Here is a 13,287-nt window from a genome sequence, read left to right as displayed (position 1 = left end):
ATGCCAAAGAGGATCCTTCTTGTTTGTTTGTCAAACAGCCTATCCACCAGCAGAAGAACATGCTTAATAATTTATCTGGGAGTAGGCTTTGGCTATGTAAAACACCAGTAAGTATTAGAACATAAGAAAGGTCAGAAATGATAGGAGGCCAATTGATCTGCTCTGCTCAGTAAGTTGCTAGTAGCTTAATGATCCATTAAATAGTTTCTTAAAGGTTCCCGCAGAGTCAACCATAATATGGCACTGACGTTTATTCTACCTCAGCCCGCCATATAAAGACGTTATCTATTTTTTCTTCATGTTACTCCTATGCTTAACGTCCACTTGTACATACACTTGTGTACCTGGGTCCTTACGTGTTCTTGTACTGATTTAATAAATCTCTTTCAGCATTTGTCAGACATCTGAACCACATCCCCACATAATCTTCCTCGATTCCAGGTACAAAAAAAAATTATTGCTTTGACTGATCAAACCAGGAATTAGTCTGATTTATTGCCTCCCCTGGAACAACATTTTTCTAATAGCAAGGTCACCAACTATAACAATGACTTCGGCAATGAATTAAATATGAAATGAAAAACTGAGAAAACATTAAAGAATTGTATCATTTTAAGTATCAGTATCACTCAGTGTTTTACTGCAGTGTTTAGCTGCTTTATGCAACAACACAAAGACTCAAAGAATTTTAAGGGGTAAATTGAATTTAAGTTTCTAAATGTACAGTAACTGCTGACAAGGAAAACCATTTCAGGTCTCTAAAAACAGAGGGAGAAATATCTAGAGGAAATAGAGTTCAAAGACTGTTTATCTTCTGGATTCTCCTCCATTCCTTTGTCCTAACACAAGACAACCACCAAAGAATAAGTCAATGAATAAGTCAGTGTGCTCATGGACACATTAAATAAAGTAAAATTGTCAGCATATAAAATTTGTTTCATATATATGTAAAAAGTCAATTAAATATGACAAATATATGAAGATAATTACATAATTAAGCTTAAAGACTCTATTTGACATAGTAAATTGGGTTGAGGTTACATCTGCACACATTGCTTTTCCTTGACAAAATGGTGCCAGGTAGTGATTAGACCAAAGTGTGAACTAATGAAGACCCACTTAACCAATCAGGGTTCTATTCAGAACATTTTCGAACATTTAAATTAGGTTTTTTTGTTTTCATTTTTGCTGCTTTGAAAGACGAGCTCTCTGAATTGTGTCAAAATAAATGTCCCTTAATTGACTTTCCCTTTTTTCTTTCAAAACCTCAAGTAATTTATAAACGTAGAAGACAATAGAGCAATTTAGATTCTGCAACAGTTGTCATTTGCTTGATTTTTCATGTTTCCAGCAATCACTCTGCTGCATCTGGTCCTTCAAATTGTGAAACACCTAAAGCCTGTCATCACCTTTTGTCTTGTAACCTGCAAAACAGAATAAATACTCTCCGTAGTTACAAACGACAAACTGAGCAAATTCACACAGTACCTTTCATTTGGTCCATCTGTAAAATTGGTTACTTTCTTCAGAAGAGGGAGAAAACTAACTCTTTACAAAAAGTTGATGAGTGCGTTTTCTCAACCACATTAAATCCATATGTTCAATAAGGTGCTGCAATAACTAGAACCAAAACCTTTGGAGAAGTACTTTCCTACAGTATGATGTTTTTTAATTTGTTCAATAACTGTTGCTACAAAATTATATGTATGCATTAACATACATATACAGAGACCTACTGTATGTGGAATATACTGTATACAGTATATTAATTTAAATCAAACCTAACACATTTCACAGAATCCATTATTGTTGTACCAGGAAGGATTGCAGTGATAGAAGGTACATTAAATGCCTGTAGGATGCTACAGACATAACCACTAACTGGCTAGATGCAACTGAAATGCATTAAACATCCTTGGGGCCTAGACTAGAATGCACACAGAACACCTTTACTGCCAACTTCAGTTAACAAGGCTTTTTAATGTAAGCACTCTGAAATAGAGACTTTGTCAGCATTAACTGGAATTCACCTAAGAATATGTCTTTTTGTAGATCATCATGTTGGGTGGCATACTTGTTAAACCATGTGGATTATAATATGCTGTAGCCCCTTAACTTTTAGTACCGTTTGATGAATACAGGCCAGTGACCAGTGTTAAACACCGGTGGGCTGTACAGGCCAGGTGAAGAGTGTATGCATTATGTCTAGAGTGCTCTGGAGAACCCCAGGTCAAACTGGGAGGTTTTTTATATTTCTATATACTTTATTTACAGTATATACAACAACCTAAGGGTATCATAGTGCAGTAGGTACTGTTGGTCTCTGGATATATAACTAACTGACCTTTCCTTGGTTAGGTTATTAGCTGAGAACTGTGTGAAAGACACCCATAAAAGGTAACGAGGTAGCAAACGAGGTAGTAACGAGGCGAGAGGCTGGTCCAGTATGACTTTCTCACCTGAAGTTTCTTCAGCACTGTTTTTCAAAAGCCCAAAATATAATTAAAATCATAACAGGTATTTTGAACCCTGAAGAAACTAGTAATGAATTTAGGAACAAAATGTATTCCCTTTTAATATTATACATGCCAAGCAGAGTTTGTGTTTCTGAAGTGGAGTATTTGGTTTATAGAAATTATTCTGCAAAATGTAGAAGCCAGGATTACCTCTTTAAGATGCTAGGTTTGTCCATACCTGAGGGAATGAGTGAAGGTATGCCTGGGCTCAGACACTTACAGGCTTTATAAATAACTGTCAGATAACAGTTTTCCAGCTGGTTTGCAATTAAATGCTGTAATTATTTTTTAGTCTTCTATATTGGTGTTTTCTCATTGCACAGCCATCTCAGGAAAACAAAGAAAAAACACATGGTATTGTAGTCGGATTTTATTCCTGAGGTTTGGGTGTGTATTGTTGTCTACTGTATTTAAATATGATATGAATGTACACAACCCCATTCTTGTTTACCACTATAGTAGTAGGTCCACTGCCCTTCCTAATTCATGTTAATGATCTAGATTATTTTAGTAGACTAGCGATGTTTATGCAAACAAAATGTATAAAGGAAATTAAAGAGAATTTAGCCATAAAAAAACTGGACAATCACCTGACATATGACATTTAATGCGAATAAGTATAAATCTAACACATAAATAAGAATCCTTATGAAAAAATGTATTTTATGGTGATGCAATGTGGAGAAGCAATTAAAAGGCAAACATTTATAGTTAAAGAAAGAGACGTTAGTCAGGGGATATTTAGTTGAAGTTCTACATGGTCCAAGTAAGACCTCTTGAGCCTCTTGGCTTCGATATCATTTCAGAAAAATGTGACCAGTACTTTTCTTGAATTAAGGGGAATGTCTTACACCAATAGGCTAAAATAACTGAATCTTAAGTACTGAATAGAGAAGACTACAGGGGGACCTTGTAATCAAAGTTGTCAAAATCCTCAAGGGCACTGATAATGTCAACTCAATGGGTTTCTTCACAGTCAATACTGAAAACACAAACTAGAGGATGTGGAAACTATGAGGAGGTGCATTTCCTGGAAAAGTGATGTAGGGCACTTTTTGGCAGAAAGTGTGGTAGGACTCCAAAACAAGTTGCCTCACCATGTTGTTGAAGCCAATACCCTGGCTTCATTCTACAAATCAGTTACTTAAATTCAGATGAATCACATGGGCCGAATGCCCTTTTCTAGTTTGTATCCTTTCTTATATCTAGTAGATTTCACAGGAGGTAGAACTACAGTGCAATGTATAAAAATGAAAGAAAAAAAATCAAAACTGTCTAATGTTACATATATTTTTCTTTCTACATTTTCAATGGGATGTTTTTTATACACACTGCCCCATGACATATTTTTTTGTCTTTTTTATTGGTGCATTGCATAAACACCCAACAATTAGCACCTTTCAGGGTTATGGTGTCTATCTAAGAACAGCCTTTCACTTTACAGTATGGAAATTAAGTACAGAGGTTTCAGAATGCTGAGAGGCACAGAACAGACTTCTGATTCTTCCAATCCCTTGTCATTAGCATGACATGATGAACCTTTACCAGTAAAATGGATGTATAAATGTGTTTTCCAATATTTGTCTGTTTGCATTCTCTTTTTGAGCCACCTTTACAGTATTTTTAATTTAACTGAAAAGGTTTAGTGGAATTTGCTGAACTCAAAGGCCAAAACATCTGATCACACACCTGTGTGGTAGGCACATTCTAGGTTTCGCAGAGCATATTGTAGGTGTCGTCGCACCAGTGATTCTGTGTTCGGTGACACTTTCATTTTTTCTTGTAAGTAATGATCAGAGCCTGCTTTAACAACGCAATATCCCCTCTCCTTCCCTGCAGATCATGAGCGGATTGGAAAAGACTCATCTTACGAGCAGGAGGGCAAGGTGCAGTTTGTGATTGATGCCGTCTATGCCATGGCACATGCCCTCCACAACATGCATAAGGAGCTGTGCCCAGGCAAGGTCGGCCTCTGCTCCAGGATGGATCCCATTAACGGCACCATGCTACTGAAGTTCATCCGCAATGTCAACTTCACAGGTCAGGCTTGAAACAGGTTTCTGGAATCTCCCTGGAATACTTTGATAATTTCAGAGGATTTCACGTTTTACTTGATCCCTTTTCTCATCTACACATTTCTTCTCTGGTTTTGCTTGTTGAAAATATAGCTGAAATCCCTGCTTGTATTTTATTAAATATTGGAAATACTGCAGTCTTGGGAAATATTGTGCATTGTATAAATCAATCATAACAGGCAAAGCATGAAGTATCCTGCTTCTACAAAATATTACATTGAAAAACTGTACAAAAACAAGCATACATAATGGTGATGCAGTATATACTGTTAGGGATTCAGTAAGAGAAACCGAAACCAATTAATGAACCCACTTGCAGGAGCTGATAAAGCCTAGCCGTGATCCAAAGAAAACCGTAGACTATAGAGCAATCCGAGAGTCCTGGGGAAGCCAGGGATCCAAACAGGGAGTGAGTACCGAAGCCAAGCCGTGATCCAAAAAACCGTAGTCAAATAGGAAAAACCGTAGTCCGAAAACCAAGAAAGACACAAAGAGAAAGAAGGCTAGCGGAACTAGAAAACCAATACTGAGCGAGGAGGTATGAAAAGACTGGTGTTTAAGTACAAGATGAGACGGGGGTATGGTGGTGAATATGTAAACTGAAAGGTAGACTAATGAAGTAAGACTACGCCTTCTTCTGCCTCTTTGCCGGGTGAATATAAAATTGTATGAAAATATTTTTACAAACTATAGCCGTGACATGTTTCCACTTGCAGACAAATATTAGACTACCAGCCTATTTTTATTTAGACCAGAAATTGGCTATTTGCATTTGAATAGGAATAGCTGTTGTATTTTGGAAGTCATGGTCCAGTCAAGTTTATAAAACACAATAAAATCATCACTACTTGAACGAATTATTTTAACAAAATACAAGGCTTTGACTTGCATTATACAGCAAAAATATCTTAGCTTAGCATTGTGTCTTCATAGATGTAGCTGTTCTTCAAAGTTATTATTTTTAGTATGCATGACAGTACATCTGAGATTTATAGTAGCATGCTATTTCTTGATTTTGCCTTTATTGAAGTAGAGGTGGTATCATTTGGGTTAGGATTGAGTCCTCCACATTGAGTCCCTGATTAATTTGGAAGAAAATTACTTTAATATTGAATGGTATCCCAACCAGCTGTTTGAGAAAACCAAATATTCAGGTCAGGGTTAAGATGACTGCTGAACTCCTTTCAGATTCCTTGCTGATTGGGCTTTCCAGGAAGTGAACAAAAATCACAATAAAATCAAACGACCACACTTCAAGAGTCGTAGAAATGTTGTTTTTTACCTAAAGGGATTTGTTGCTTATGGACACAGTGAAGGCCAGCCTGAAGTTTCTGAGCATTTGTGCCTATAGTTTGCCCTGCTGAGGTGTGCAACACAGTCAAAAGGAGATAAACAATGAACACACTGCTTCGTCATCTCCACAAAGCACTGCTGAGTAATATCAACCCTGTACTTTGCTTAGGTTAGTCAGAGCACAGCCCCAACAGGCTGTTTCTGTTGGACACAGATCATCCAGAGCCCTGTTCTGAGCTGAGATCTCATTCATATAATGGAGAGATTTTTCTTGGACTGCCTGAGGCTTTATACAGACCTGCAGGTTTGATATGACAATTGAATGAAAAAGCATACTGTACTTACAGTAATCTCTATGGTGACAAGATGCAGTTCTCTTTCTGTACAGAAGAGGGCAGGTGTAGTGCAGTCTGTATTTCTAATTTTCCAATTATGAATATTATTTTCTCTATAATCACCCAATCAAACCTTTGCCAGATCTTCAGGACTTGGTCCTTTTAACGTACTTGGGAAGCAAGGCTTTACCAAATTTAACTTTGATTACTGCTTGTATGTGAGGAGTCAGAATATTTATACAGTATATGAGTCAGAGAAAGTCTAGCCTGCAAGAGAAAACATCTGAAATTCCTGTTAAATCTTCTGGATTTCCTGCCTTCTTCAGTACCGTTCGTTCTATTGGCAGGAAATCATACAGTGCCGAACACCACATTTGCACCTCTGATCACCTCAGATCACTCAGACTGAACTGGTTACCTAAAAAGTACATTAAGCCCGTTCTCTTTTGTTCTTTAAAAGCAATCCCCCCGATATTGATACAGTATATATTGTTCAGAGCTGTTTTTATTTTTAGTGCAAGTCCATAAGCACTGTGTTTCACTTTTTAATGTAACATAAGACTTTTTTTGGTCTAATAATCAACTCCAAACATTTCAGCATCCCCTACCCAAGAGATACATTCCCTTTCAACCCATTCCATTTACTTATTGGTGGATATTGTGGAAAAACAACAGCAAAGTACAGTGAAATCACGGTACAGCAAAAAGAAAAACAGGTATCAACTCATTATGATGCAAAACACACTGCAGGAGTGAAAGCAAATGAAAATGAAAAGGCTTTATCTGCATTCCAAAGAGTAATTTGGGAGATTGCTAACACTGTGGAAAAGTGGATCTCCCAGTACAGTATACAAACCTAGTAAAGCCAGACAACACTCATTGACATTAGGTTTTAAAGACCAGTAACTGCAGGTTGTAGAAAGTTACAGGAGCAGGGAAAGATAGAGCCGACAGTTATTATGTCCGATTGTTGGAGAAACTCAGACTCAGCTCTTAGTTGGTACCAAATGGTATCCAGCTGAAGTAAACCCACACCAAAACCAAATACGTGCAGTGGTTCAAGACGTACTGAAGATCACTAGTGGGTGAAGCAAGAAGAGCAAGACAAAGGGAAGGGAAGAAGCAGGAAGAGGCCCTGGCAGTCCAGGCTGTCATGAGCAGATTCTTAAGTTACACACAACCTCAGACAGAGATCTGTTACAAACTGAACATACAAAACTGAGAAAGCACATTGTATGAGGTTGAGAAATCGTGCAGCGAATTTACAACACCAAACATTTCAAATAGTCCTCTTGCTCCCTTTTCACATATTCCTCGGGTGGAAGGTTAGCGCTGATCTGACTTCTCTCTTTGTTCCTGATGAGAAACTTAAACTTTGATGCCACGGTACTAGTAGTTGAAGAAGTGAAGGAGATAAAAGTCTGCCGAAAGAGGAATCTGTTTGATGTCGCCTTCTCAACGAATTGCAAGCTCTTTTCTCCTTTTTTTGCTACTTCTTTGCTGCATCTCACAGCATGTTTCTCAATGAGTTGAACAGTTTGGGGGCAATTCTGTGTCTGTTCATTTGCACCCAGGGTGACTGTTGCTTTTGTGCACATCTTTCTCTTTGATCTTTCTACCAGCGTGGATTGTGTGAAACCTAAATGGGCTGAAATAGAATGTAGTGCATCATTGGTTTTCCACCATTGTTTCCAATGCGGTTTGCCTAAATTTCTGAGAAAACAGCGGGTTTTAAAATTTCAGTATTCCCATGTGCTCTTTTTCACTTTAGGAAACACAGAAAAGAAACATATGCTGTTCCTTGTCTTTTACTCCAAGCTGCATGACAACATTTAGGTATTCATTGTTGGGTAGTAACATTCAGACAACTCACAAAATTTCTGTCACATTCACCAGCTGGTTAACAAATGTCTGTTTCCTAAAATATTCAGTCATTTTCTATTTAAATCCCACCCACTTTGGAATGTCCAGCTGGTTATCAGCTTGGGTTAGTGCCTCAGCCCTTGTATTATTTACAGAAAGTGAAGATCTGTGCATGCATTGAGCCAGTGTGGTCATCTGTCATAACCATTCAATGTTTGAAGCACTGCACTGCCCCTGCCACTTTTTAAGAGGGATAAAGTCCATAATAAATGTAAAATGCAGTAAGCCACAGCACTGTTTAAAGATTATTTTAAAGATGCTGTGTGTTTTCAAATCTTTGTTTATTTGACAACAAAAATATACTGCAATGCTAATACCAATTTGTATTTATTTATACTCCTTTTTTTTCTGTCTTTCTCTCTTGTGTGATTAGCAATTTCACCTGCACTTTTTTTTACTAAACTTTTAGAGAATGAGATTGCTAATAAAAAGAGCAGGTTTACTGACTATTAAAATCAGACCCAATTTCCTGCCCTTTTCTTACTGCTGCTTCAGTCTGCAGGTACCCTGGCACACACTTGAAAGCCTGTAGGATGCTTAGCAGCCCTGGGAGCAGAAATGCGAAACCTAATGATAGGCATAGTAAACATAGCTCACCCAGCATTGATTTTAGAGTATTGGAGGAAACTAAATTTACCCATGCAATTCCAGAAAATTCGTGAAAATTTTCAGTGATAAATATCAACTCTTCTCAGTAATCTGTTCAAATTCTGGTCTCGTCAGATCTGATGACAGCAAATTCCAGGAAACAAGAAGGAACTTTGCAATATACTTACATTATAAGGAACATTAGGGTTGGCGTATGCAGTCAGAATAAATTCTGAGTATGAATAGTAATTCGCTCTTGTATGAATAGTATCACATTTGTGTATTACTTAAAAATGGCGTGGTGTAATGTGGACAACAAATGGATGAAAAGATTACAATAATGATGATATATTTGTTAAAAGGTGATGCAATGGTAAGCATTGCTGCCTTGCAGTAATAGGGCCCTATATTCCATTCATGTGATACTATCTGTGTGAGTTTGTATATTCTCCCTGTGTTCACATGGGTTTCCTCCAGGTACTCTGGCTTCCTCCCTCAGTTCAAAGACATGCTGGTACTGTAGGTTAACTGGCTTCTGGTCTGAGTGTGTGTTTGTGTCTTTGTGTGCCCTGTGATGGACTGGCATCTTATCCAGGATGTACTGTACAGTATCGTGCCGTGATAATGTAAGTATCATACATTTGAATACTTTATATTACACAATGAGAGTAACGGGTAATGAGGAAGAAATTGGACAGTTAATAAATTACTTTAAAAACAGTATATGAAGTGCTTCTTTAATGATATAAGCATTTTTTAGTATCATACAGAGATATTTAAATATTCCCTTCTGATATGTTGATATTAATAGGGTATTCTCCATTGGCACACTACTTCTCTTCTACTCAATATGCTGCTTCAACTTTACGGAGTTGTAACAAAGCATTTCCTGGAACAGATGTTCTCAGGTGTGTAGAATAAATAAATCTTAAAAAGCACGTGGTAAACATTTGTTTCACAGTAACTTCTTATTGCTGTTTTGTTTTTCTTTCTTCACATTATGACATCTTTGGGCGGTTTTGTAAGACTTCGTGTTCTCTTTAAAAAATACACAGTAATCATACCTTGCTTTGAAAAGATTCAGAAAGGCGCAAAGGGTTTGTGTATATGAATCAGTGTAATTAGGCAGAGAGAGAATGCACGGCTCTTCCATATTGTCTCTTATCCTGTGATCTGCCCTCTCCCAGGCTGTTAATTAAGTGGTAATGACCAAAGACTGTGGGCGGTAATCTTCACTGGCATTCACATGGGAAGCCCTGTCCAGTGAGGTGGAACTGGAGAGTCTCATCTTGTGGTTGTTGTGCTTCCTAATGACAGGACTCTTATTAACCTGCTGGAGACACACAGCATGCAACACTTTATCCTATCACAAACAGTGAAGAGCATTTCAACAGGAACTCTTTGGAAAAAAGAAAAGGAGGACCTGAGTTTAAGAAAACCGGGATGCCATTTTGTAACAGTTTCCAAATAGGAAGTGATGCATGTTGACGAGTATTAAGAAAAAAGTAGAACGCAATCAGTGACTTTGCAGGACCAAGCTGGAGGTGAATAGCCAAAGAGAGATGTGTGGACATTAGTACAGTATCTGCTTTTGTGGAGGCCTTCATCCAGCGGTAGATTGGCCAAGGTAGCGTTATGTTATGGCTCCGCTGCTAATCAGCAGAGACTGGGAAGCTAGTCAAGACTATTGGGGAACATGAATGGAGCAAAGTACTAGCACATCTTAAACCTGCTTCAGACCAAAAATAGGACAAAAAGGTGCCCTTTATCAGGGCAATGATCCAACATTGAGGTGGTTTATGAGTAAGAAAGGGAGTGTCCTTGAGTGTCGTAGTTAAAGATCTTTCTTGAATCCTATTGAGTGGTATCGGTGGAAAGACTTGAAAACTGCTGTCCAAATGTTATGCCCAAATAACTGGATGAGGATTGGGCAAAGATTAGTAATGGGAAAAAATTACACCAAACAAAGTTGCACCAATTTGCAGAATTGTCAGATAACATAGGTGTATAAAAAGACTCGCAGCAGTAATTGCTGCAAAAGTGCTTCCACCTGATATTGAGTATGGCACAGCACAGAATACACCTGAAAATTTTTTTTTTCCTTTTATTCTTAACTTGTACTATAATTTATCTTAACCTTTAGAAATCTTCAATTTGAACTTTCGGGTTGTGAATAAAATATTGTTTAAAAATGTGAATGCATAATTTTAATTCACAACATAGGGCATGATAGGAAAGGTTTAAATACTTTGTCAAGGCAATCTATATTTTAAAACTATGCCAAACTATAGAACAATGTAGACAGAATATGTTTTTGATCTGCTGAAAGCATATGTCACGATCGTTACTCCTCCTCTTAAGGGCGCTCCAGCCCTTCCTCGTTCTGTTCCATTCCCCACACCTGTTCCTTATTCCAGACCCTCTTTAGTTCCACCTTTAAAGCCAGACGCCGGGGCTTCTCACTGAATCCCGTTTCGTGAGAGCCTGGGGTCCTGCTGCGTCTGGCTCCGTTATGGTTTTAGTTTCCTGTTCCTGATTCCTTGTTCCGCCGGTCCCAACCCTGTTCTGGTTTTTAATTACTTTGGATGGATACCCTCGTCTTGGACTTTGCCTCCCGTTTTGGATTTCCCTTTTGGATTTATGCTTGGATTGTTTGCCCCGGACTCTCTTCCCCTGGACACCTGCTCACCTCGGACACGCCCCCCTGTCTCCTGGCCGACTCCTGCATGATATTTTTCCCTATTGTTTCTTCACTTTTCGGATCGTGTCGTCCGCATAGGGCCCGGAAAGAACTGTTCCTTGACAGCATGCTTAATTCCCCAATAAGGTAATTATTTGGAGCTAAACTGCAGCTTGAGTCCAGCACAGCAGGCATCTGATAAAGGAGCTGGTACATTTTTGTAAGGGTTTCCTCCTGTGTCTTCTCTCTATAATGACCAGGTGTCTTGATGACCATGTGCCAAGAATATCTTGTCCTTGTCCCAAGGGATTGAAATCACAAGACATCGTAGGTCACTCCACTCTATTGATTCAGCCACCTCTAATTGACTGCCTTGGCTCAGATAGTGGTATTGACAATTATACAAAATTTGAAGAAGCAGCTGCTGCAGATCTATGAATGAACATCACCTGCTCCCTTGGAAATCCTCACAGAGTCTCTGGATCAATCCTGGTCCAATAACCAAGTTCATATACCACAGATGCTTGAGAGTGGCCTGCCTCTGTAATGCCATGTATAAATTATAGATAATGTTTAGCCTTCAGAGAAAATAAATGTTTTTTTTTTCAATTTGCACATTCAGAAGGCTGTCTTTCTCATTGTTTTTACTGTCCCCATCCAAACATCAAGAAAATTACTAGCTTTTATCAGTAAAGCTCAGAACAGCCCCAGTGAGGATATTTATCAGTTCTGTATGTAAAAATCATGGCTGCTCTTAGGTAATTTGACACACTACTGCAATGCATATTCACAAAGTGTCAGTGAGATTATTCTGTTCTACTCAGGAAATGCAAAGAACAAAAAAAAAATAGAAAAAATCTCTGATTGCTTCTTTTATAAGGAAGGAAAGTGTCTCAGTGGAAGCAGTAGACATTTTTGGAACAGGAACCACTGAAGTGACATTTTATATATACAGTAAATAAGAACTAGGCGGAAAAAAAGAGCCCTTGAATAGGGGCAAGATCTAGATTATATCACTGTTAAACATTAATTTATATTATTAATGTTTAATTATATTTATATAATTAAACATTAATATGTATTAACTATAAAATATACAGTTATATATATTATAATAACTATAAAATATATATTAACATAATATAATAATGATTATATTATTTGGGAAAGGTCTACTGTGGAAATACCAATAAATTTCAATACCAGCCAGCTGGAAAAGCAGAAGGTTTGTAAAGTGCTAGAAAGGACTACTGCATGAGAAAAAGGATAATTCTGTACTAAATTCACAGAGTTCTGTTGTTCCCTCTCCTCTGTGATTACTTTTTTACTGATGTGCTGGTTTTTCCCTTATGACATTATACCTTAGTAAATTTACCATAGGAATTTCTCACTTTTACCATGGTTTTATATGGTATTCCCATAATCTAGAGTAATACACTAGCATAGTAAGATTATGAAACATCTGTGATAAATGTTGCTAAATAACATTTTCGTAAGAGTAAGTTTGGACTCCAACCACTAGCCAAATATAAAGTCTGCAGTTCTTACGCCAAAAGAATGAATTGCTCTTGCTGAAATACAGTAGATTTTTATAACATTACAAAAGGGGGTTGGTCAATAAAGAGATGGTTTTTGTTTATTTTATTGGGGGGTGTGTTAACTCCAAGCAAACTGCTGAAACACCCTGCATCTTTTAAAGTTTTTGTCCACAAAGTGAGATACTATTTTTTAAAAAGTCACTAGTAACCTCCTCAGTAGATCAACCAGTAATGGATAGTAAAATTATCCAGTTAGATTGTGTCTCACTTAAAAAAAGCATATACTGTTATACTGTAATCACAATGGTCATATTTGTCAAAAATTATTGAGTTTAACAA

General features: G+C 37.6%; 1 protein-coding gene across 2 annotated transcripts in view; it reads left to right on the top strand.

Annotated features, from left to right (window-relative positions):
* Positions 1 to 13,287, top strand: part of LOC148658537 (metabotropic glutamate receptor 4-like) — a 416,277-nt gene that overhangs the window by 349,864 nt on the left and 53,126 nt on the right. For both annotated transcript variants that reach the window (XM_088639856.1, XM_088639855.1), the window contains exon 7: positions 4,356 to 4,556. In XM_088639856.1, coding sequence (XP_088495982.1) covers positions 4,356 to 4,556 — 201 coding nt within the window. The remainder of the gene's footprint in view (positions 1 to 4,355; positions 4,557 to 13,287) is intronic.

This window comes from Lepisosteus platostomus, chromosome 7, assembly GCF_059453375.1.
Source record: "Lepisosteus platostomus isolate fLepPlt1 chromosome 7, fLepPlt1.hap1, whole genome shotgun sequence".
NCBI classification, from domain to species: domain Eukaryota; kingdom Metazoa; phylum Chordata; class Actinopteri; order Semionotiformes; family Lepisosteidae; genus Lepisosteus; species Lepisosteus platostomus.
Note: the sequence above shows the minus strand (reverse complement) of the source record. Positions and strands in the feature narration are given on the sequence as shown.